Source organism: Eurytemora carolleeae, unplaced genomic scaffold (assembly GCF_000591075.1).
Source record: "Eurytemora carolleeae unplaced genomic scaffold, Eaff_2.0 scaffold297, whole genome shotgun sequence".
Lineage (NCBI taxonomy): Eukaryota > Metazoa > Arthropoda > Copepoda > Calanoida > Temoridae > Eurytemora > Eurytemora carolleeae.
The window spans coordinates 311,681-335,297 of NW_019396222.1; the positions used below are offsets into that span (position 1 = coordinate 311,681).

The 23,617-nt window shown below is 30.1% G+C and overlaps 1 protein-coding gene across 1 annotated transcript in view; it reads right to left on the reverse strand.

Annotated features, from left to right (window-relative positions):
• Positions 1 to 571: 571 nt before the first annotated feature.
• The window catches only part of LOC111698578 (neurexin-3), a gene marked incomplete at its 5' end in the record, with an annotated part of 42,863 nt that continues 19,817 nt past the window's right edge, over positions 572 to 23,617 (reverse strand). Inside the window, 25 exon segments of the mRNA XM_023468940.1 lie at positions 572 to 1,829; positions 2,682 to 2,983; positions 3,915 to 3,998; positions 4,943 to 5,092; positions 5,436 to 5,495; positions 7,140 to 7,228; positions 7,294 to 7,397; positions 8,876 to 8,967; positions 9,029 to 9,099; positions 9,323 to 9,423; positions 10,702 to 10,800; positions 10,876 to 10,958; positions 12,850 to 12,892; positions 12,975 to 13,025; positions 14,194 to 14,258; positions 15,058 to 15,145; positions 15,221 to 15,317; positions 15,643 to 15,782; positions 18,133 to 18,224; positions 20,414 to 20,526; positions 20,730 to 20,790; positions 20,920 to 20,978; positions 21,039 to 21,088; positions 22,537 to 22,640; positions 23,068 to 23,090. Coding sequence (XP_023324708.1) covers positions 1,611 to 1,829; positions 2,682 to 2,983; positions 3,915 to 3,998; positions 4,943 to 5,092; positions 5,436 to 5,495; positions 7,140 to 7,228; positions 7,294 to 7,397; positions 8,876 to 8,967; positions 9,029 to 9,099; positions 9,323 to 9,423; positions 10,702 to 10,800; positions 10,876 to 10,958; positions 12,850 to 12,892; positions 12,975 to 13,025; positions 14,194 to 14,258; positions 15,058 to 15,145; positions 15,221 to 15,317; positions 15,643 to 15,782; positions 18,133 to 18,224; positions 20,414 to 20,526; positions 20,730 to 20,790; positions 20,920 to 20,978; positions 21,039 to 21,088; positions 22,537 to 22,640; positions 23,068 to 23,090 — 2,440 coding nt within the window.

Here is a 23,617-nt window from a genome sequence, read left to right on the forward strand (position 1 = left end):
TCAAACAATGAATTATGCTAGGTTAAAATATTTAAATTTGAAATATCAAAGGCTAGCACCATCAGGTTCTAATGATATAGGGATTGGAAAACCTGAGTTTGTATCAAGAACTTAGTTCCAGCACCTGATTTATAAGTCTAAAACAGGGTATTTCAGGTTCAGTTATAAAACTGAAGTTTTTTTGATTAAGAACATTTCCAAATATATTAAATCATATCAATTAAATTGATTGTTTGAAATGGATCAAAGTACAATTCCTGTATTTTCGATAATGCGGTCCTCGTTTTTTTACTTGAATGTATACACTGTACAGGCAATTTAATTATTGAATTATCTCATCTCATCTCATCTCGTTTTATCTTATCTTATCTTATCTTATCTTATCTTATCTTATCTTATCTTATCTTATCTTATCTTATCTTATCTTATCTTATCTATTATCTTATCTTTTCTTATCTTATCTTATCTTATCTTATCTTATCTTATCTTATCTTATCTTATCTTATCTTATCTTATCTTATCTTATCTTATCTTAACACTTCTTCTAGAAAATAAGATAAATTTCAATCTTCATATTTATTGAATAAAAGATGATAAAATCCAACTCTGTTTTGGAACAGACAAACTATTTGTATACGACAAAAACCAGTTCTTTAAGGAGGAAAAAAATTAAAAATTAAGATTTGTGACTTTTTAGAAAATTGGTCTTTTCTTGATTGTTTACTAGTTTAACCATATTTGTTTACAGCTCTGGTTTTTGTTGTAGAATAGGACACAGAACAAAAAAGCATCGGACAATTAAAACTTTAAACTAAAAGTTTGAAACCTTAAAAATGAAAGATATGCTTAAAGGACAAGCTTAGAGCTCCTTATCTAATGAAGTAATAATTGGTTTCAAAGTTTTGATTTAAAGTTTTGGAAAGATTTTTGTTAAAAGTTGCTGAAGCTAGGAGTTGATAAAAACAGTCAAGTTCAATTTTAGTTTTGGCAAGAACAACCTTTTCATAATTTTATAACAATATTTCGATACATTTAATATAAAAAGCTATATGAAGAAGATAGAAATATAGATGTAAAAAATGTACAGCTTGGACCAATTAAAATATATAATCATAAATGCATATATTAAAGATATTAACAATGATATACGAGATAAACATGGTAAAATTAAACAGTTGAAAATTACTAAGAGTTCATGATTTTGGGATTTAAAATCTTCGGAATGAAGTTGGAAAAACCTTACTCCTTCTCAAGGGCCGGGTGCTACTATGGTACTGTCCCAAAGAAACTGAGTTTTTACCACAAAATAATTAGAGTTTGTGGCAAAATTTCATTCCTTAGATTAAATCTGTTTTCTCCTAATATTCTACTTTCATATATTATGACATGGATTGTACATCAGAAATATTGATTAAAATCTTTTTGATTGTTTTTGTAATTATGTTAAATTATTAAGTAAATGATTGATTGATTGATTTATGATTTGAAAACGCCGCTACGATTCCTATTTCTACATACCAAACCCAAAAAACTTTTCTTTTAGCTTGAGCGTAAAACTAACAGCAAGTTTATTTGCAAAAATATTTTTCCTTTCTTTTACACATTTTAGTTTAAACATACCATTCCCTAACAGGCTTTCCATAACTATTTGCTTTTTTAAATAACTTTGCGCGATCCCCAGATAGGGCGTTTGAGAGACTACCGTTGAACAAGCTGTTGTTGTTGTTGTGCTTAGTTCCGTTGAGAAGGGATTTGGTTCCGGTGTCGGAGGGATAATCCTCGCGTTCTGTTCCGGAGGGAGAGGAAAACTGATATCTCTTCATCTCCTCCTAAATTCAAAAAGATTTTTTTAAGATGTTTAAAAAAATCTATAAAACTTTATTTAGTTATTCTGAAAATTATATTCGTTCAATGACGATTTTGAAGATCACATTCTTTGTCTTAAGTGGTGGTTTTCATGGAAGAATCTTATCACTTATTAAACTAATCCATTCCCTTATATCTTAAAACCTTAAAATCACAAACCTTTGATTTTTTCTACCGTAAACTATTTGATCTAACAGAAATCATAGTTTAAAATATCGGTAAGCGTAGTCGGGTTGCAAAAATTTCAAAATCAGTTTTGTGAGAGTAAAAAGTTCCTTTGTACTGAAGCCTAATAATGTAAAAATTATATATTTAGAATAATGTTACGAAAAGTTTATCATGTTTCTAACATTTGTTACTAAAAATTAGACCAATAAGTAAGGATAAATGCAATACTGCAGGACATTACATTTCAATTCACCTTATTTATGCTCCGCATTCTTTTTCTTGGTCTATATTATTATTAGAAGTTTCATATCTTACATTTTTTGCTCCGATACAAAGAAATTTATATTTTATCTGATTTAAAAATGGGAAGAAGAACATATGTATTTTTTGCTCATTATTGTCGATGCAATTATAAGTTAATTCAAAACTGTACATGCTTCCTTAACGTCGCTACCCTCTTTAAATATCAAAAAAGATGGAGATATTTTTGGTTTTTTGATAAGAAAATTGATAATTTTCAACTTCAGTTTCAATTATAAAATACTCCTCATTTTCACTCAGATGTTATTAGAGGCACGAATGGTTACTTGAAATTATGTCAGTAGTCCCTTTAAGAGATTTTTTATAAAAACTGACAGAATACTTACTTGTGCAGCCACCTGCTTCAGTTCTGTAATATCAACCCCAGTCCTTACTTTCAGAACAATTATGACGATCAGGATCATGGCAATAAACGATCCCAAGATAATACCGATCACAAGGGACATTGTTCCAGACATGCCCCTTATATCCTTCTTAGGGGCCTCAGTAGGGGATTGGGTCACTTCGTCACATTGCACATTGTGCTTTTCATCGTAGCATTTCTCACTTGGCTGGGTAGTTTCATCAATAGGCATAACGTTCCAAATGTCTTTTTCATTTGTATCTTCAGGTTTTATCCAGATTGTATCTAAAATAAATTTATTTAAGTTGATAATTTTTGAAAAGACTAATAAAATTTTTATTGATTTAAAGGATTTAAATCAATTTTTGCATCCCTTATTTCATTATATACTAGCTAGAGGGCCTGGCGTTGCCCGTGGAATAAAAAAATTGAAAGAATAACAACCCCAGCCACACATGAGTGTCCACAAAAAAATTTAGCCCAATCGGTCAAGCCGTTTGGCCAATTTACGCAACATATATCTGAAAAAAATAGAATTTTTAAGAAAAAAAAATTCAAAGGAATTGAGTTTTTTTTTCACAAACTCAAATTTTCTAATGCTTATATCTTGGCAACCTAATAATGGTGTAAACCTTTAATATTTCAAACTTAGATCCCTTGAACTAACACTATTCATAGTTTGAAATATCTAAGGTCTATGACATTGGGTTCTAAAGATATAGGGATTAAAGAATCAGAGTTTGTGGCAAAGACTCAATTCCTTTGTTTAGCCTTTGTTCCCCCAGGGTACCCATGGGTTACCTAAACAAAGTCAGCCAATTTTGTCCAGACGTTTGGCCAGCTATAGCTGATATGAGCTAAGAGCTTTATCATATAGATTATTCTTTTGGCTTAAAGTAGACTGCCCTAGATTAATGTTTTGCACTAAAATCAAAAACTTAAAATTTGTATGCATGTTATTGGTTTTCAACTTTGTGTCAAAATGTATTAATACATGTGAGTTAAAAGTGATTCCAATGTGTGTAATATGAGTATATAAAAAAAATTTCATTTAGCCATATAAATAATCAAGGTATGATATATGAAAGTTAAATATGTTTACATTTTAAGGTAAAAGTTTTTAGCTGTAATAAACATTGAACAACTTTTCGAAAATAAAATTTTAAAAGGGCTTCATTAAAAAAATGCCATTGTTTCTTACAATCCCTTTACCTACCTTCAGTAACAGTTTGTAATGTAGTTTGAGGAGAAGAAAGAGAAGAAATGGAGGTAGGAGAAGACATGGTCACTAACTCTGGTACTAAAACAGTACAGTACATAAACGATGTACAACACAGTACATACGAAAGATTGAATACAAAACTCTTAATTAATCAGTAACAAAAAAGAAAAGATGGTCAGCAAGTTCAAGCAAAATTTTATTTTTATTTACAACACAATAATGACTACAATAATGATTAAAAAGAAGAACAAAGATAACATTATTCTTGTAAATAATATGTATGCTTACTTTGTACTTGTTTTAACAGATAACATGTGATCTAAGTATTTTCATACTGAATTGAGCAAGGCACAGGAAACAAAAGGTATTTTCCAGCTGAGCAGAAGATGTGGCGCTCGACCTTACAGATTCTAGACAAATACGCCTAATATATTTATAAACATCCTTTTAGACATTGCACTCAATTCTTGCTCAATAATAGATATGAATGTTACCTACATCACATGAGGGTTAAAGTCTACAATATGCAGCTTACATGCAGAAGTAAAGGACATTTGAAGATATTTATTTACATATACTACCACCATGCACAGTTAATCATTCATGATCAATTTCCTCTTGGAACTCATGCAAGATGTAAAGATTTTAATGTCTCATGTGATGATTAGTAACTATTCAGTTTGGTGCATGCTGCTCAGCTCATTCTAGCGATTAATTGACTACAGAAAACTTATTAAGAACATGAGTAAGTATATGATCTGGACACATATATCCATTGTCGTCTTTATTCTACTCCCAATTAGAACATTCCTGACGGTAAGCATGGATAGATAATATTAAATGGTTAACATAAATTGTGGCTGAAAGCATGATAGCAATGTCTGTGCTTATTTTGAACTTCAGTTACAGATTAAAAGTGTCCTAAAAAGTGGTAAAGCAAAGCGGATATATGGGTATATGCGTAGCTCATGGTATAAACTCATGGTTTTCAGGCAAAAGAGAAGAAAATCTGAAGAACTTACTGTCATGCTCGGATGGGGTAAAAATGCTTGAATCCGAATCTCCGGATCCAAAATCACAAATGTCCTCATCATCATCACATGGCATAAATCCTCCACCGGCAAAGTACACACCTCTCCCCAAACCAGTATTTTCTGCCCTTTTCTTGGTTCCTGTAAGGTGGGTTTACTGTGAATTTTAGACGTTGTATCCTTCCATCGAGTTTATTATGGATAATAGTTTTTTAAAAATAAAGTTGCTACAAGCTGTCGAAATTTTTTATTTTTTTTTCCATCGTTTAAAAATGCATTTTATAGGGATACACTGTTATACACAGTACACAGTACACAGTTACATACACACAACAACTTTTATTTCAAGGGAAATATATTTAGATGGTGTCAGAGGTTTGATGTTTAATTTAATTAGGGTTTACACATCAATACACCATTCAAATGTCCTAGAACATGCAAATAACACTAGTTTACGGTATACAGGTTGCGGGGATGGGATTACCTGAGTTGGATGAACCCGATCCTTCACAAAGGTCGTCATCGTCACAGTTTGTCCAACTCTCTGCAATTAGAAAGGAATTGTAAATGTAATTTCAGATTGACGATGAATCAGCTAGGACATCATGTGTACACTATGAGACCAGGGTTTACAATGTAAAAAATGCTGAATACAAGCCATGTAACTTAAAGAGACTGCTCACGTAATTTGAAGTGATTCTTCATACAAAGATATCAATGCCAGACTTACAACGGTAACCTTAACCGTAATCCGATCAAACAAGTGGGGAGATTTTTTTACTCGAAAAGATTTATAATTGATCAGACAAATCTTTTAAGGATATCGTTGTAAATCGGACATTCCCATTCTAGCCTGGAGGATAACTTGAAATGATAATCCTTTAAAATAATATTTCACCGGGAGTTTTAGCCAGATAAACACGTATAAATGAGAAACTTAGATTTATTTTATTTTCAAAAGCTGGAGAACTCGGCATTGCCACCGTGTTAAAAATACTGGTTTCTCTTTATATAGATTACAATGGTTATTATATTTTCAGATTCTTCCACTATTATATTGTTGGTTTCTTCTGAGTATATTGCTGCAGCTAGTTTGGTGGAAGTTGTAGAAAATATACTTAATGCAACTTTGCTGCATGAGGGAATACCACGTAGATTTGGGACTTTATAAGGAAAATTAGAAATATAATCTAAAAATTCCACAATCTAGGTTTTAGGAAGGAGAGGTTGAGGGGGGGTCTCATATAGGTGTTGAAAGAAGTTACATTGCTTAAAGTTTGAAGAAAGTTCTGTTCCACTTTTATTTTTCCAAAGTTTAACTCCACTTTTATTTTTCCAAAGTTTAACTCAACTTTTATTTTTTCCAAGGTTTAACTCCACTTTTATTTTTCCAAGGTTTAACTCCAGTTTTATTTTTCCAAAGTTTAACTCCACTTTTATTTTTCCAAGGTTTAACTCCACTTTTATTTTTCCAAGGTATAACTCCAGTTTTATTTTACAAGGTTTAACTCCACTTTTATTTTTTCAAAGTTCTGTTCCACTTTTAGTTTTCCAAAGTTTAACTCCACTTTTATTTTTCCAAAGTTTAACTCCACTTTTATTTTCCCAAAGTTTAACTCCACTTTTATTTTTCCAAGGTTTAACTCCACTTTTATTTTTCCAAGGTTTAACTCGACTTTTATTGTTCCAAGGTTTAACTCGACTTTTATTTTTGTAAAGTTTAACTTTTGACCTTGAAAACCATTCTATTTTCAGTTTAATATGATTTACTTTTTTCTAAATGACCGCAGTTTCTTTCTATTTTCCCCACTGCATCTTAACTACCTAACAACTTAGTTTTGTGCAGACAAATTCAAATCCTTTTCTTTATTTTTCTCTTTAAGTAGAACTCTAAAACGTATATATAGCCGGAGTAGAAAGACTTTTTTTGTGTGTGTGGTACCTTTCATGGCCCCTGCTCAAGATTAAAATCTCAAAATATTTCTTGTTTTGTTTTCACAAAAATGTTCATTATTTTCAGATTTACCTTCACATTTTCTATTTCTATATTAGTTTTATGTAAATTTTGTATTTTTATTTAAACTTTACAGTTTTTCGGTAAGTTTATAGTTTATAGGTAGTTTCCTAGTTTTATGGTAATACTTTCAATTATGCTAAATAAAGTTTACATGGGTTATAATACTAATACCTGTATTGTCTGTGGTATGAAGTTGTCCTAAAGATTCAGATCTCAGTTTAGTTAACTCCTCAACCTTCCCCTTATAGTCAGACGGAATACTGAAAACATTCAAATTAAAAATTTAAATTTTTTTTTTATAATTTAGAATCCCCCTCCCCCTAACCTTGGAAGATACGTGACGGAGCCTCGTAGTTTAATTCCATCTCGTTTCTGAAATGCCATTTCAAGAAGATGATTGCCATTGTAGATTAATCCTGCCAGAACTCCCTGAAATAATTAAATCTTTGAATAAATTAATATTCATTGAAATATTTCGGGTTTTCTTTTGGTATGCAACAATTTTAATTGAATCCCGCATGTTAAAACCATCTCTTATATTTGTGCAGGTCCATGTTAAAATCATCTCATATATTTGTGCAGGTCCATGTTAAAACCATCTCTTATATTTGTGCAGGTCCATGTTAAAATCATCTCATATATTTGTGCAGGTCCATTTTAAAACCATCTCATATATTTGTGCAGGTCCATGTTAAAACCATCTCTTATATTTGTGCAGGTCCATGTTAAAATCATCTCATATATTTGTGCAGGTCCATGTTAAAACCATCTCTTCACAAAGGAATGTTTTTACTCTCAGAAAAAGTAAAACCAAAAGAAAGGAATTGAGTCTTTGCTGATTTTCTAATCCCTAAATCTTTGCAACACATTGCCGTAGAGCTTAGATATTTTAAACTTTTTATTCTTTTGGATTAAATAATCTGAGTATCAGGTTGCAACAATAAGAGAATTCAAAAGTATTTGTTTGCGGCAAAGACTCAATTCCTTTGAACTCTGGATTCGAAAAAAAAAGAAACATTGAGATCAAGATCCCCGGTCGCTTATTGTGTTTCATGTTCAAAATTACTTAAATCTTACAGTCGTATTCTTTATCCACACTTTATGTGCTAGATCTACCGGGAAAAGGTGATCCCTCATTTTAAAGTCATTAGGAAACGGGTTTAAAAGAGAGAATAAAAATGTTATGGTTGACAATAAGTTTGTAAATGAAGGTTCACTTTGATGTATAAATACACAAAGATAATTGGAAATTTTCTTTTTAAACAAAGTATCTTATAAGTTTTTGTTTAAAAAAATAAATAATAGTATAGTATATATATACATAGTAATAATAGTATTTAAAATATCTGGAATAAGACTGGAAAATCGGGTTCAAATCAATGAAAATATGTAAATTCTAAATCAAACAATCATGACTTGTATTTCCAATATATGAATGACTTGTATAAAGTATGAAGTACACAGTATAAAGTACACTATGTGAATGATACAATCTCTATAAATAAAGTAGTAATCTTATTTTGTTTTTTATAACTCAGGAACCCCTTTCTAAGCTAGGTTTAAAAGTTCTCAGTTGAAAAGTCTCATATAAAGAAAACTTTGTTCCCAAGCTAGTACAATATTAAGTATAAAGATCTCGGCTTTAGAGGGACTTTTCTTTTCTTTCCCGTAAAATTAAAATAGTTTTTACCTGAATAGGCATATTTTTCATTGCTAATAGAAAATCGATACATTTTTTAGCAGATTTCCTCGTTTGAATTTTGCTAAACCATATTAAAGTAGTTGAACCAGTGGTATCTGGTTCAACTACTAATTCTACCTGGAAAGGCTGTTCCACAATCTGTTTTGCTAAACCACCATATTAAAGTAGTTGAACCAGTGGTATCTGGTTCTAATTCTAATTCTACCTGGAAAGGGTGTTCCACAATCTGTTTTGCCTCTAGAAATCTTCCTCCAATTTGAACCAAATATTGGGAGTTAAAAACAGTCAGATGGCGGCCTGAAGTATAAAATATTAAAGAATTTAAAATAAAATTGAAATACAAATATAATATATTTACCGTCTGGAGTTTTTGTAATTTCTTTATGATTATCCATCTGAAGGGTTGCATTAGGCCCTACTCGAACAAACCTGGAAAATAAGTGAAATATTATTTTAAAAACGAAAACCTGAAAGTCACCTTTGCAGCGGAAACAATTTAGAAGAAAGGAAATTTTTCAATATTGGAAATTTGTCATTTTATTTAGATTCATCATTTTCTTTTCAACAAATGTCAATGGATTTTGCGTTGTTTTTTTCAATTGTATTCTAATCAATATAATTTTAAATAAAGGAAATAAAGATAATATTTTACCTCGCAACATGATATTCTCCATCATTAAACGTTGTTGCTTTCTCCGCAATTATTATACTTTCCGTTCCAAGATTATACTCGACCACTACAAACCCTTTCTCCTAAACACATGCATATGTTAAAGACTTTTATGAAACTATTGCGTACTTTATCATTCTTACTCACTTCATCGTGAATTTCATACTAAATGTGTTATTTAATTATCGGGCTATAAAGTTAAATTAGCTGTACATAGCACTTGTGCTATAAAGTTTGGTTTCCGGATTTTCCCAAACAAATTTAGGATTTTTCCAAAATATTTTTTTCAGTTGAAATAAAAATAAAATTGAAATCAGCTTAATATTTTGACTTTTGATTTGTTTCAAAGCTTATTTGATTTAAAAGAGCCATTGAAATAAGACAAGTGCACAATCTAATAAAATTACCTATAACACTATTATTTTGGCACAACGTGCTATAAAGTTTTTGGACTTAAATTTTTATATTAAATTTTTAGCTCGCACTAAAGCTCGGGACAAAATTAAATCTAAAAAGGCTTTAACCTTCTCGATAAAGAGAAAATTTCTGTCCAAAAACTTTACAACACTGCGAACAAAAATAACAATGTTGTAAATAGTTATTTTAGAGATTCAAACTTTTTAAGACTTAGCATCTTGCCGAGCCACAAGAGAAGTGAACATAAAAGTCTATCTAAACTCAGTTTCGTAAAGAATTATCTTAAGTTTACGTCTCCGTTGTATTAACAAGATCTAGCTCATCTCGTTTCCAACGCACTAAGCTAGTTCATAAAAAGCTTATCTTATTCCTAAAGAATAAGATAAGCTCTGCAGGTGTAAGCTTAGTATACCTAAGCTTACACCTACAGAGCTAAGGTCATTCATAAAGGTTAACCCGTTTCAAAGATTAAAGCTTTTTCATAAAGATTCAAGGTCCTAAAGATTTGAAGTCGTTTCTAAAGCTTTAACATCGTTCCTAAAGCTTTAAGCTCGTTCCTAAAGATTTAACCTCATTTCTATAGACTAGAGATAAGCTCCGAAAAACTAAGGATCTAAGCCCATTTCTATAGAGCTGAGCTTGTTCCTAAAGAGATAATACATGGTTACCCACAAGGATAAGACTTCAAAGACGACTATACGTAATTTATATTGTATGTTTCCTTATATTCATGATTCCCTGCAACTGTAAACTGATTTCTTTCTTTGTAAAATCATTAAAAAATCCATTATTCAAGACAGAAAGCTTATCTTAACCTTGAAATCGTCCTTTTCAGGCCGTTCTTACAGTTTACCCTGTCGGGGCCGAATTTCAACATGTCAACTCTTTTTCACAATCATATTTTATATATTCTTGATAGTTAGCAGTCTTAAAGTATGCCTTACCAGCCTGAGTTCTATAAAATCATTTGATTGAGCGCTATCTATTCGAACCAGGACACAGCTACCCACTCCAGTTATAAACCCTACCGTCAGGGTGTCAGACTAAAATATAACATTAATATTTTTAAATATTAATTTCTTTTAAATGACCAATAACTTTTTTTCTATTTTTGTTACCTTAGTATCTGGCTGTTTATCCTCCGGGTATTTATAAGTAATTAGTCCATACGTTTTACCAAGGAATTCATATGCAAACGAGTCTAAATAACAAAATAATGTATTTTTCTATCAGATATATTTTTAGCTTACAGTTAAACTAGAAATAGGAAGACGACATGATAGCAATACTTCTTTGTATTCGATGCTATTTTAAAACAAATAGTCTTACGAGACACTTATCAAATCATTTAGTGAAAAGGGCCTTTTTACATTGCTCAATTGCTTTGTCTCATGTTTATTTGACTTTTCAATGTTATAAAAGTCGTCTTACTATTTTAGTTTTCTGGTTATCACTGCATGGAAATTTACTATCCGTTTTAATTACAGTTTAAATCTTTAGAGGCTTTGATGATTTTATCCAAGTTTTGCGTGAAAGATAAAAATAAAAATAAAAACTTGCAAATCCTTGTCTGATTTAAATATTGTTTAAGTTTAAATGTTTTAATTAAGAATCTGATTTCATCAAACCACTGACAATAAAATATTTCCTGGAATTAATTCAATTCAATTTCACTTCAAGAAAATATATTTATTAATTATTTTCAATGGTTGTTTCAGTTATTTACATTTATTTTCGAGCAATAGGAAAAAGTTTAGATGTTTTGAAGTATTTATTTAAAAACAAATATATGAAAAGAATAAAAATGTTTCAAGTTGAAATGATGAATAGAATAAATGAAAGAATAAATGAATCAAAGGAAAATTCATGAATGAAACAAAGTTTTAAAAGTTAAATGTAAAAGCGGAAAAATGTTGTCAAGAAGAATTACATTTATTTTGTTTCATAAACCAAATTATAAAACTAAAAGTATCTTGTTTAAAGTTTAAAAAAAAACTTGGTGATATCTAGAATGTATAGGACTGTGACTAAATGAATGGTTGAATGGATAGGTGTATATATGGTTGAATGAATGTTTGAATAATTGGTTTAACAACGGTTAACTTACTGGTTTAATGAATGGTTAAATGAATGGTTGAATAAATGGTGGATTGAATGGGGGAATGAATGGTGGAAGGAATGGTTTAATGAATGGTTGAATAAATGGTGGAATGAATGGTGGAATGAATGGTGGAATGAATGGTGGAATGAATGGTAGGATGAATGGTGGAATGAATGGTTGAATGAAATGAATGAAATGAATGAAATGAATGAAATGTATGAAATGAATGAAATGAATTAAATGAATGAAATGAGTGAAATGAATGAAATGAATGAAATGAATGAAATGAATGAAATGAATGAAATGAATGAAATGAAGGAAATGAATGAAATGAATGAAATGTATGAAATGAATGAAATGAATGAAATGAATGAAATGAATGAAATGAATGAAACGAATGAAATGTATGAAATGAATGAAATGAATGAAATGAATGCAATGAATGCAATGAATGAAATGAATGAAATGAAAGTTTGCACCTAGTGGGAGTAGTATGAAAACTAAGTGCAAATAAAAACTCTATGATATAAAGATGAATGCTGCAGAATGACGTCATACAAAGAAACTCGATATACACTGTAGAGTGTAGCGTGTAGAGTTTAAGTGTCTTACTAATAAATGAACCCTGCCAGGCCAGGGTAATTGCATATACTTCATATTCACCAACATTACATTTACTATAGACGACATAACAAAGAAAAAAGATAATTTAATGAAGATATTCTTTAACCTTTTCAAAAACGTTTATGCGTCAAAAAATTGTTTGTCTATTTTGCTCCAAACTCAAAATAAAAAAAGTTAATTTGATACATAATTTTACGTCCTCATGCCGCCGGCAGAATTATTCAAACTCTGATAGATTTAGTAGGGGAGGCATCATTAAAAAAATTAATAGTGTTTGATAAAAATATGCGTTTAGCTTTTTTTAAAATAATTTCTTTCAAGTTCCACGTCAATTGTTTATTTTTTCAAAATAAAAAAAAACCCTGACCTTGACATCCCTTTATCACTTGCGGGCTGGGAACCAGCGCATCCTAAAAAAGTAATTTAAAAAAATTATAAGATTGTATTTTGGGTGAAAATAATTGATTTTAATTATTCTAAATTTCATCTTACTTTATTAGGATCTATAGCTTCACCATTCACCTCCAGGTTCGACATACAGCCCTAAGAGAAATATTTTTTGAATAACTTTTTTGAGAAAAAATTTACAACTGTGGTCGGCGTTTATATCAATACAATGAAGACGACTTTTCAATTTAGGTTTTGATTCCTAATACGTTTTTATCTAAATTACAAGTTGACAAGTAAATATTAAAAGCATTTGTTAATTGACATCTACTCTTTGTTTCCAAATTTATGTTTATCCAACCTGTTTGATGGCTTGGTAGAAATTAAAATTGAAATAGAAATTTGTCGTCATTGTGTTGATATATATATATATATATTCTATTCAAAGGTTAAGGCGGGGTATTCGGGAAAAATGAAAGGGGGTATAAATTGATATTTTTTACGATCCAAGTCCAGGGGCGTATTCAGGAATTTGTCCTGGGGGGGCTTAATTTTTTTCTCTTTCCAGGGGGGCTCGGCACCCTTTGGTGCCTGAAAACCCCCTGAAATCAATAATTCCATAGCCCTCCCCCTGAATACGCTTCTGTCCGAGTCGTAGACTGAAACTTTCTGAATTTGTATGGACGTTATAACGTTCTTCAGTACAAGTCGTTTTTAACAATTTTATCTTTATAGACGCAACAGATAGAAGTAAGATTAGTAGCGATCTAAAGCGATTATTTTTCGCCGTATGCCTATACCCCCTTTCATTTTTCGCGAACAATCCCTTTAAGGTCGGGTATTTTTGGATTGTGGCGTATTAAGAGATAATATTAAGATCCATCAAAGGTCAATTATGTCCCAAGCATAGTGAAGGACATAATTGACCTCCAATAGATCCAAACAGAACAAGGTAAGTATAAAAATTACAACTCAATGTCAAACTGTCAGAACTCAGCTCTTGACAGTTGTATGTCCCAAAATGGCCACATCCAATTCAGAAACAAATCATTTTTCTTTCCCATTGACAAATACTTATTTATATTGGAACAAAATGGATTCAAATTTATCCAGGACATGATAGTGGTCCGGCAGGACAATAAAGTGAGCAGCCGGGACAATAAAGTGAGTGCAGCTGGGAAAATAAAGTGAGCAGCCGGGACAATAAATTGGTTAGCCAAGATAAAAAAGTACTTAAGTGGGATTTGCAAATTTATTAAGTACTTGAGTGGGGGTTTGGAAGGGGCATATTGTGGTCACTACAATACAAAATTATTAAACCAACCTGAAACCCTGTTTTAGAAGTTAGAGGGAAAGGAAGGTTAGAATACATCTCAGATTTGACTCCTCCTAAATTATTTAATTCAATTTTATATTTTTAGAAAACTGGTGCAATATAATTCTTCTAGAAATACTGATGCACCAACTCATTTTATTCTATTTATCTAAGGTCAAATATACTTTATAAACTGGACATTTAAAGGGATCGTTCATGCAATTTTAAACAACTCTTTAATTGCAAGATAATTGTTGTTTTTACTGAAACAATAAAACAGATATTTGTCAGCCATTTAAAAAAAATAAAATTTCCAAATTTAAGTTGTTTCACATTATATTGCTGTTTATAATTATGTTGTGAATCATCAAAACAGTTTTTATATGAAGGGTCCTTTAAAACCACTTACAAACCAATTTTTAACATCTATATATAAATTTGGCTTGTCTGTCTGTTTGTTTGTTTGTCTGTTTGTATCCAATAAACGTCAAAACGGCTGAACCGATCGGGCCCAAATTTTTTGTGGGACATCTAGGGACCCCAGGGAAGGTTTATGAAAAATCAAAATTTTAAATATTTGTCTCCATCAAAATTCGATCGTCATTAAATTTTTGAAAATTTTGAAAATCCGCGAATTTTTTTGTGAAAATCCGCGAATTATTTTTGTTTTGTTTTACGATGTACACAATTAATTTAGAAGATGGGCGCAAAGCGCCCTCTAAGGCTAGAAAGAAGGGCGCGAAGCGCCTTGAATTTCTAGTTTCACTAAATAAAAGAACAAAATAACTAAATATATTTGATTACCATGAGAGCTTAATAACATTGATAATCTAAGTAATTCATTGAAGATGAGACTGAAAAAATTGTATAAACCTAAATGAAGGATTCCGTCCAGGTTTAGATAATAGTTTTCTCCTAATCCACTACTGGAAACTTTATGGTAGTTGTCGATTATTAAAACCTAAGAGAAGAATTTTAAATTTTAGATTTTATAATTTATAATTTTAATTTTATTTTTTAATAGTTTAAGTTGTACCTGTGAGTATCTGGTGGGCCGTCTGACCCATACGCTGTGGTACTTGTTGTCAGCCAGAGAACTGTCAGTGTTATCTTTCAAGGTCACAGGTCCATACCTGTACAGTGTACATGTGTACATGTGTACTCAACTATGTAAAGCATAGATGCGGAATACTCATGTGAAGGTGTATGCACCTGTTACCTATAAGCCAGCAAAACCGTAACATTTAAAAAATTATTGCATTCTCGACGCAGGAGTTGTTTTTGTCGAGTGTGGAATGATTTTTTTTGAAAAGTTTGGAACTTAAAAAAGAGTAAAAACTAAAATACGCACAACTTGAGTTGCTGGAGTGTGCTTTAAACACACTAAAATATATTTAAACGCGCAAATAGTAAAATAATTACGATTAAAACCTATTTTATATTTAACAATTTACTTACCCCATATTAAATATGTAATGAACATGTCCATTAACTAGTTCAAGTGCCAGGAAATCATTGTTCTTCCCGGCGTTGTACATCAACAACCCGTTCTCCTCGCTCGTCTTAAACTTGAAGAAGATATCCACGTTGTTGTACACCTAAACACAGGTAGATAGATGAATATATAGATAAATAGATTTATAGATAGATAGATAGATAGATAGATAGATAGATAGATAGATAGATAGATAAGATAGATAGATAGATAGATAGATAGATAGATAGATAGATAGATAGATAGATAGATAGATAGATAGATAGATAGATAGATAGATAGATAGATAGAATACAGACAGACAGATCTTTAAACAATATCAATACGGGAATAAATTATAGTTTTTGGGTCCGCTTAACATTTACCTGTTGTTTTGAGGCTTGATTTCCCAAAATAAATTTGATTAAAAACCATACTACAATTTTAACAAATCAAAACAAAGAAAACAAAAAATAAAAATGGAAAGAGGTTAAGCAGGAAAATTATATCAAGATAAGATTTTAGGTTGGAAGAGAGAGAAAGTGCAAAAATCCAATTTATTTGTATCTAAATTTACTATCTATTTAAACTTTTTTAGCTTATAGCATCATATTTAACTGTTTAAATTAGAAAAATTTGCTAATGGGATATTTTGAGACTAGATAGAAGATTAATAGAGAATGAATGTATACATAGAAGTATGTTATTGTGAGCTTAAAAAACATGATTCAATATCATGCATGTTGGAAAATTTTATTTTTTAAAACTTTAAATTTCCATCTCTACTGAATATTCTAGATGTGAAAGTTTCTTTTCTGAATATGAAAAAGGTTTTGCATTAATATTCATATTTCCTATAATCTCTTCCATCAACTTACAAAATAATATATTATAATATATTAGAAGTGAAACAAGAGAAGTGTTTCAACTATAACAAGAACATCAAGTAGATAAACTATGAAGAATAGAAAATATTTTGAGAACTATATATTAATGTACATCTTACACATTTTAGCCTTTATTCATTTAACAGTATATCTTAATATATATTAAGATTTTTCGGTTAATAAGAGATTGTTTCAGTTAATATAAGAGATTGTTTCGGTTAATATAATAGATTGTTTCGGTTAATAAGAGATTGTTTCGGTTAATAAGAGATTGTTTCGGTTAATAAGAGATTGTTTTGGTTAATAAGAGATTGTTTCAGTTAATATAATAGATTGTTTCGGTTAATAAGAGATTGTTTCGGTTAATATAAGAGATTGTTTCGGTTAATAAGAGATTGTTTTGGTTAATAAGAGATTGTTTCGGTTAATATAATAGATTGTTTCGGTAATTAAGAGAGTGTTCGGTTTATAAGAGATTGTTTCGGTTAATAAGAGAGTGTTCGGTTAATGAGAGATTATTTCGGTTAATAAGAGATTGTTTCGGAAAATAAGAGATTGTTTCAGTTAATAAGAGATTGTTTCGGTAAATAAGAGATTGTTTCGTTAATAAGAGATTATTTCGGTTAATATAAGAGATTATTTCGGTTAATTTTTTTACTTATTTTACTTTTTATACTTATTGCCTCACTCCCCATAAAAGAATTGCTGAGCTATTAAAAAAAATATATTCCAATTTTTTTAAATTATCATTACCCAGTCAGCCATTATTATCTCCCACAGATCATTCCTAGGATTTAATGTATTTTAATCTGTATTTTTTAGAAAGGTGAAGGATCCCTTTCATTAAATTTATTAGATGATTTTTTAATAAACTGTAATGTACTAGGAACAAAGAGAAGGTCAAATTTACAACATTACTGCAACGATTTTGTGATCTCGGAGCACTTCTAGTTTTGATTTTATTCACACATGTGAACAGAGTAATATTATTCGCTTAGATATTAGACATTCAAAACACTTTTGTTCTTCTCAATAGTTCTTCAATAATAGAAGTTATGATTGAAAACAGTTCTTCAATAATAGGAGCTATGATTGAAAATAGTTCTTCAATAATAGGAGCTATGATTGAAAACAGTTCTTCAATAATAGAAGCTATGATTGAAAACAGTTCTTTAATAATAGGAGTTATGATTGAAAACAGTTCTTCAATAATAGGAGTTATGATTGAAAACAGTTCTTTAATAATAGGAGTTATGATTGAAAACAGTTCTTCAATAATAGGAGCTATGATTGAAAACAGTTCTTCAATAATAGGAGTTATGATTGAAAACATTTCTTCAATAATAGGAGTTATGATTGAAAACATTTCTTCAATAATAGGAGTTATGATTGAAAACATAAAAGATTTTAATGTTGGAGCAATTTACTTTAGTTAACGTGATATTTAGGTAAAAATTAGTCAGAACATAAGAAAGGCTTGTAAACTCTACAATTTTGATGTTTTTAAATTCAATCTTTCGTCCAAATTACTTTAGTTTGCATTGGCGAGATACCGAGTGGGGGGGGGGGGTAAGGGGGGAGGATTACCTTTAGCTGAGGCATCCCTAGATATGTGTGATGTGAGAGAAATGAAATAGAATTGTAGATGACATCTTCAACATGCTGGAACTTCACTTTTCCTAGATTATATCACTTATATTATTCAGCAATATTCTTTATTTATATATTTGTCTTTGTCATCTCACGTGGTGTTTGTTTGTCTTCAATAAATGTCAAAACGGCTCAACCGATCAGTCAAACATTTTTTTGTTGAACTTCATGTTTTATGAAAATTCTCGAATGAATATTAAAACTTCTAGGAACTCTTTAATAATTATAACTTTATTTATAATTTACGAAGAGAAAACACGGTAATAAAAGTAAAAAGGAATAGGAGGGACCCCCTCTAGTATTTAACATGAAGCATTGTCCGGTCCCCTTTTCTTATTCGTTAAATATTAAATTGAGCTGATTAGAAATATATTTTGAATAGATTCCTAGTTATTAAGTTAGCTGTATAGAAGGACAACAATGCAGTGTTTAAAAATATACATAATGAATAAAAGTACTGCTGGGCAAAATAATTCCATAACAGAATAAATTACAATAATAATAATTCAAAATAGTATATACATATCTATTATATCATTATTCATTGGTAAAGACATTATGAAGTGATGTATTTCTTAATAAAATATATGTTTATATTCCATAAATACACTCTAAACTAAACTAGTAGGGTAATATATTGATAAAATAATTCCATAAATACACTCTAAACTAAACTAGTAGGGTAATATATTGATAAAATAAATATGTATATTCCATAAATACACTCTAAACTAAACTAGTAGGGTAAAATATTGATAAAATAAATATGTATATTCCATAAATACACTCTAAACTAAGCTAGTGGGGTAATGTATTGATAAAATATATATGTATATTCCATAAATACACTCTAAACTATGCTATAGTGGGGTAATATATGAATAAAATATATGTTTATATTCCATAAATACACTCTAAACTAAGCTGTAGTGGGGTAATATATGAATAAAATATATGTTTATATTCCATAAATACACGCTTAACTAAGCTGTAGTGGGGTAATATATTAATAAAACATATGTTTATATTCCATAAATACACTCTAAACTAAGCTAGTAGGGTAATATATTGATAAAATAAATATGTATATTCCATAAATACACTCTAAACTAAGCTATAGTGGGGTAATATATTAATAAAATAAATGTTTATATTCCATAAATACACTCTAAACTAAGTTATAGTGGGGTAATATATTAATAAAATATATGTTTATATTCCATAAATACACGCTTAACTAAGCTGTAGTGGGGTTATATATTAATCAAATATATGTTTATATTCCATAAATACACTCTAAACTATGCTATAGTGGGGTAATATATTAATAAAATAAATGTTTATATTCCATAATAACACTCTAAACTAAGCTATAGTGGGGTAGGTCAAATAGGCCTATGATGGGCCAGGTACTGTAAAAAGTCTGTCCGTGCCATCAAAGATGAAACCGAGTCGGCGTAGGATAAGGTCGGGCCGGTACTTGCTCCGCTTCACTAAGGCCAAGGGGTCAGACCGGTTCAAGTTCAATTTGACCCTAGTCCACCGTGAGTAGGTTTAATAAATACAATAATTATAAAATTAACCGCTAATTCACAGAAGTTAAAAATAGAAGGTATATTTATCATTTAAACCCTCAAAGGCAAGGAAATAATTAATAGTATACAAAGGTGGGTTCACTTAGTCTATGAAAAATGCATGCATATATCTAGAGTTTGTAATATTATAGAATACTGAATCTAACATAAAGATTGGTTACCATGATACTGAATCCAATATAAAGATTGGTTACCATGATACTGAATATAATATAAAGATTGGTTACCATGATACTGAATCCAACATAAAGATTGGTTACCATGATACTGAATCTAACATAAAGATTGGTTACCATGATACTGAATCCAATATAAAGATTGGTTACCATGATACTATATCTTATATAAAGATTTGTTACCATGATACTGAATCCAATATAACGATTGGTTACCATGATACTGAATGCAATATAAAGATTGGTTACCACGATGCTGAATCCAATATAAAGATTGGTTACCATGATACTGAATCCAATGTAAAGATTGGTTACCATGATACTGAATCTAACATAAAGATTGGTTACAATGATACTGAATCTAAAATAAAGATTGGTTACCATGATACTGAATGTAACATAAAGATTGGTTGCCATAATACTGCATCCAATATAAAGATTGGTTACCATGATACTGAATCTGCTGGAGATGAGACTCTTCTATCAAATGTTCTGTATTAATCACCAACTGTTGAATTCGTCCAACAAAATTCCGGCCAATTGAGGACTTGCTTATATCACTAAAATAAAATGTAATTATCATTATCATTATAATCATTGTTCTTATTGTCATTATAACTACTATTATTATTATTAATATTATTATTATTATTATTATTATTATTATTATTATTATTATTATTATTATTATTATTATTATTATTATTATTATTATTATAACTATTATTATCATTATTATTGTTATAATTATTATTATTATTACCTTTGTCCTCCTATGAAGTACGACCTTAAAGACATGACCTGCCCTGAGCCGTAGAGTTCACCTAAACAAACAATATTGTCATTTTCATAGTTTACCATTTAGCTAATTATACTCCAAGTTTAGGAAAACATGAAAACTATGAAAAGAACTTTGTAACAACTATGATAAAGTAAAAAAATTAAATGCTTACTTTTCACAGAATCATCATCGTCAACTGACCCTTCAATTATGCTTCCTTTTCGGGAAAGCCTAAAAATATTAATTTTTTTTTATTATATTTAAATTTATTTTTATTTTTAAATATTTTACCTGATTGTATGCCAAAGATCATCGTTCAAGGACTGTCCAATGTAGAAAGTCTGAAATTTAAATTATTCTATGAGAAAAATATTAATCCTTTCAAGGGTGAAATAATTAAGCTTTCTATATAACCCCGCCGCCTAATTTTTTAACAAAAGGAATTGAGTCTTTGCCTCAAACTTTGATTATCTAATCCCTTTTTCTTTTCAGCACAGTGTTGTACATCTTTGTTATTTCAAACAATGAATTCTCATAGTTTGAAATTTTAAAGGTTTACACCATCAGGTAGCAAAGATTTTTGAATTATAAAATTTGAGTCTGTGACAAAGACTCAATACCTTTCAAAAGATACGAAAGGAATTCAGTCTTTGCCACAACCTCAGATTTTTTAATCCCTATATCTTTCCAGCCTGATGGTGAAAACCTTTGATATTCCAAATTCAGAATCAATTCAATTTGAAATATCTAAGGTCTACGACATTGAGTTGCCTAGATATAGATTGTAGGGCTTAGAAAATCAGAGTTGTTAGCAAAGACTTAATTTTTTAAAAATTTTTTGTTGAGAAACTCAATACCCTTGAACCACGTCATTCTGTACAAAATCTTTGACCAATTTGGTTCGGCCGTTTTAGAGCTTTGAGTAAATAAAACAAATGACGTTTGTAAATTTTGAATGAAATATTTTACAACTGAAAACTATTCTTAATAATGCAGAGGATTTTTCCCTTGTATTTTCGTGCTTAATTCCCACCAGTAATATAATTAAGAATTATTCTAATGACGGGATTAAGATATATTTCCCAGGTTTTAATTTATTTTTATTTAATTAATCTAGGAATTAAATTATATTATTGAAAAGAAACATTGTACACAATACAGAGGGCATAATTAAAGGGACTGTTTGCGATATCTTCGTCATTAATATCAGATAAAAGTTAAATGTAAAGAAAAAAAATTCTGACTATTTCCTTCTTTGCTGTAAAAAACCGTAAGTCACTTTTAAAGATAAACAAGAATTAGTAATAATCAATTTTCAAATAAAAATACTAGAATATCTTTAATTATGTTTGCTTAGCCGAAGGGTTTGAAGGGTACCGCTGGTAATCGGGTAAGCCTCTATTTAAATGATTTTTTTTTAAATGCTCAGTCTTTTTAGAACTTTCTGAGAGTCTTTATTACCACCTTCTCTTATAAAAGTTTTTAGCGCATTTTTTTATTTTCGACCCTTTTTTAAATGAAGAATGTTTTTTTTTCTTCAAATCTAAAGTATATTGACTGACCTTATCAAAGAGTCCGATTCTAAAATATATTGACTGACCTTGTCAAATAGTCCGATTCTAAAATATATTGACTGACCTTATAAAATAGTCCGATTCTAAAATATATTGACTGACCATATCAAAGGGTCGATTCTAAAATATATTAACTGACCTTATCAAAGAGTCCGATTCTAAAATATATTAACTGACCTTATCAAAGAGTCCGATTCTAAAATATATTGACTGACCTTATCAAAGAGTCCGATTCTAAAATTCACTTTAACTTTGCCCACTTGTAAAGATACTTCTATTATATCTTGTTGAACTCCACTGCTTGCAAAGAAGAGAAGCCCTGTCCATAACAAGAATTTGCTGATGGTTTATTTAAACCATAAAGGGATTGACGACGCAAGTGACTCTCCATTTAAAAAAAGAGTCACATGCGCGATTAACAACAAAGAAGGATCTCTTCATGATATTTGTGGAGCAAGGGTCTCGTTGTAACACTTGAAATAAATGCTTATTTTAAATTTCGTTAAAATTATTTCCCGGGTTTTCAAGAACTTCAAAAACCTTATAGAAATTAATAAACATTTTTTGTTCTTCACTGAAAAAATTATCAAATATCTTTTTATGCAATTACATGGGTTGAAAATTAATTATTTATGAAAATTACTTAATTGCTTTTAACGACCATTTATCATTGTTCTTATTGTAACCCAGGGCAATTATTTAAGTTAATTATCGAAACATTAATTAGCGCAAGTTCTTTTTATTTCCTGAATCCTCCGTAGTCCGAAATCTAAAGAAAAAAATTAATTTAAAGAAATCAATTTAAGTAAACGAAACATAAGAATGTTAAAAAAGAAAAAATCTAGAAGACAAAGTATTTTTTTACATCAAACGTATAAAGTAAAACACCTATTAAATTCCTTTTATCTCCTTTATAATTTTCTTAAACTTTTTCATCTTAACTTTGTTTAAAAAATAGTTTTCCTGCTTAAATTTTATTTGGATGTTACTTATACTTCACAGATGCAGTAAAAATAGATAATATGGGCATTTTCTTTGCGGCAACTTCCCGAGGGTTATTTCCTAAGCGGCAACTTCCCAAAGGTTAGGTTATGACTTCTGAGGCATCGAAAGCTGCAATTGGGGCCGAGCGCTGAAGCTAGAACAGGCTAGGGGGCCGAGCGCTGAAGCTAGAACAGGCTAGGGGGCCGAGCGCTGAAGCTAGAACAGGCTAGGGGGCCGAGCGCTGCGGCTAAGACAGACTTGGGAAGTTGCCTCTTGGAAAAATGCCTTTGGGAAATTACCTAACATGTATAT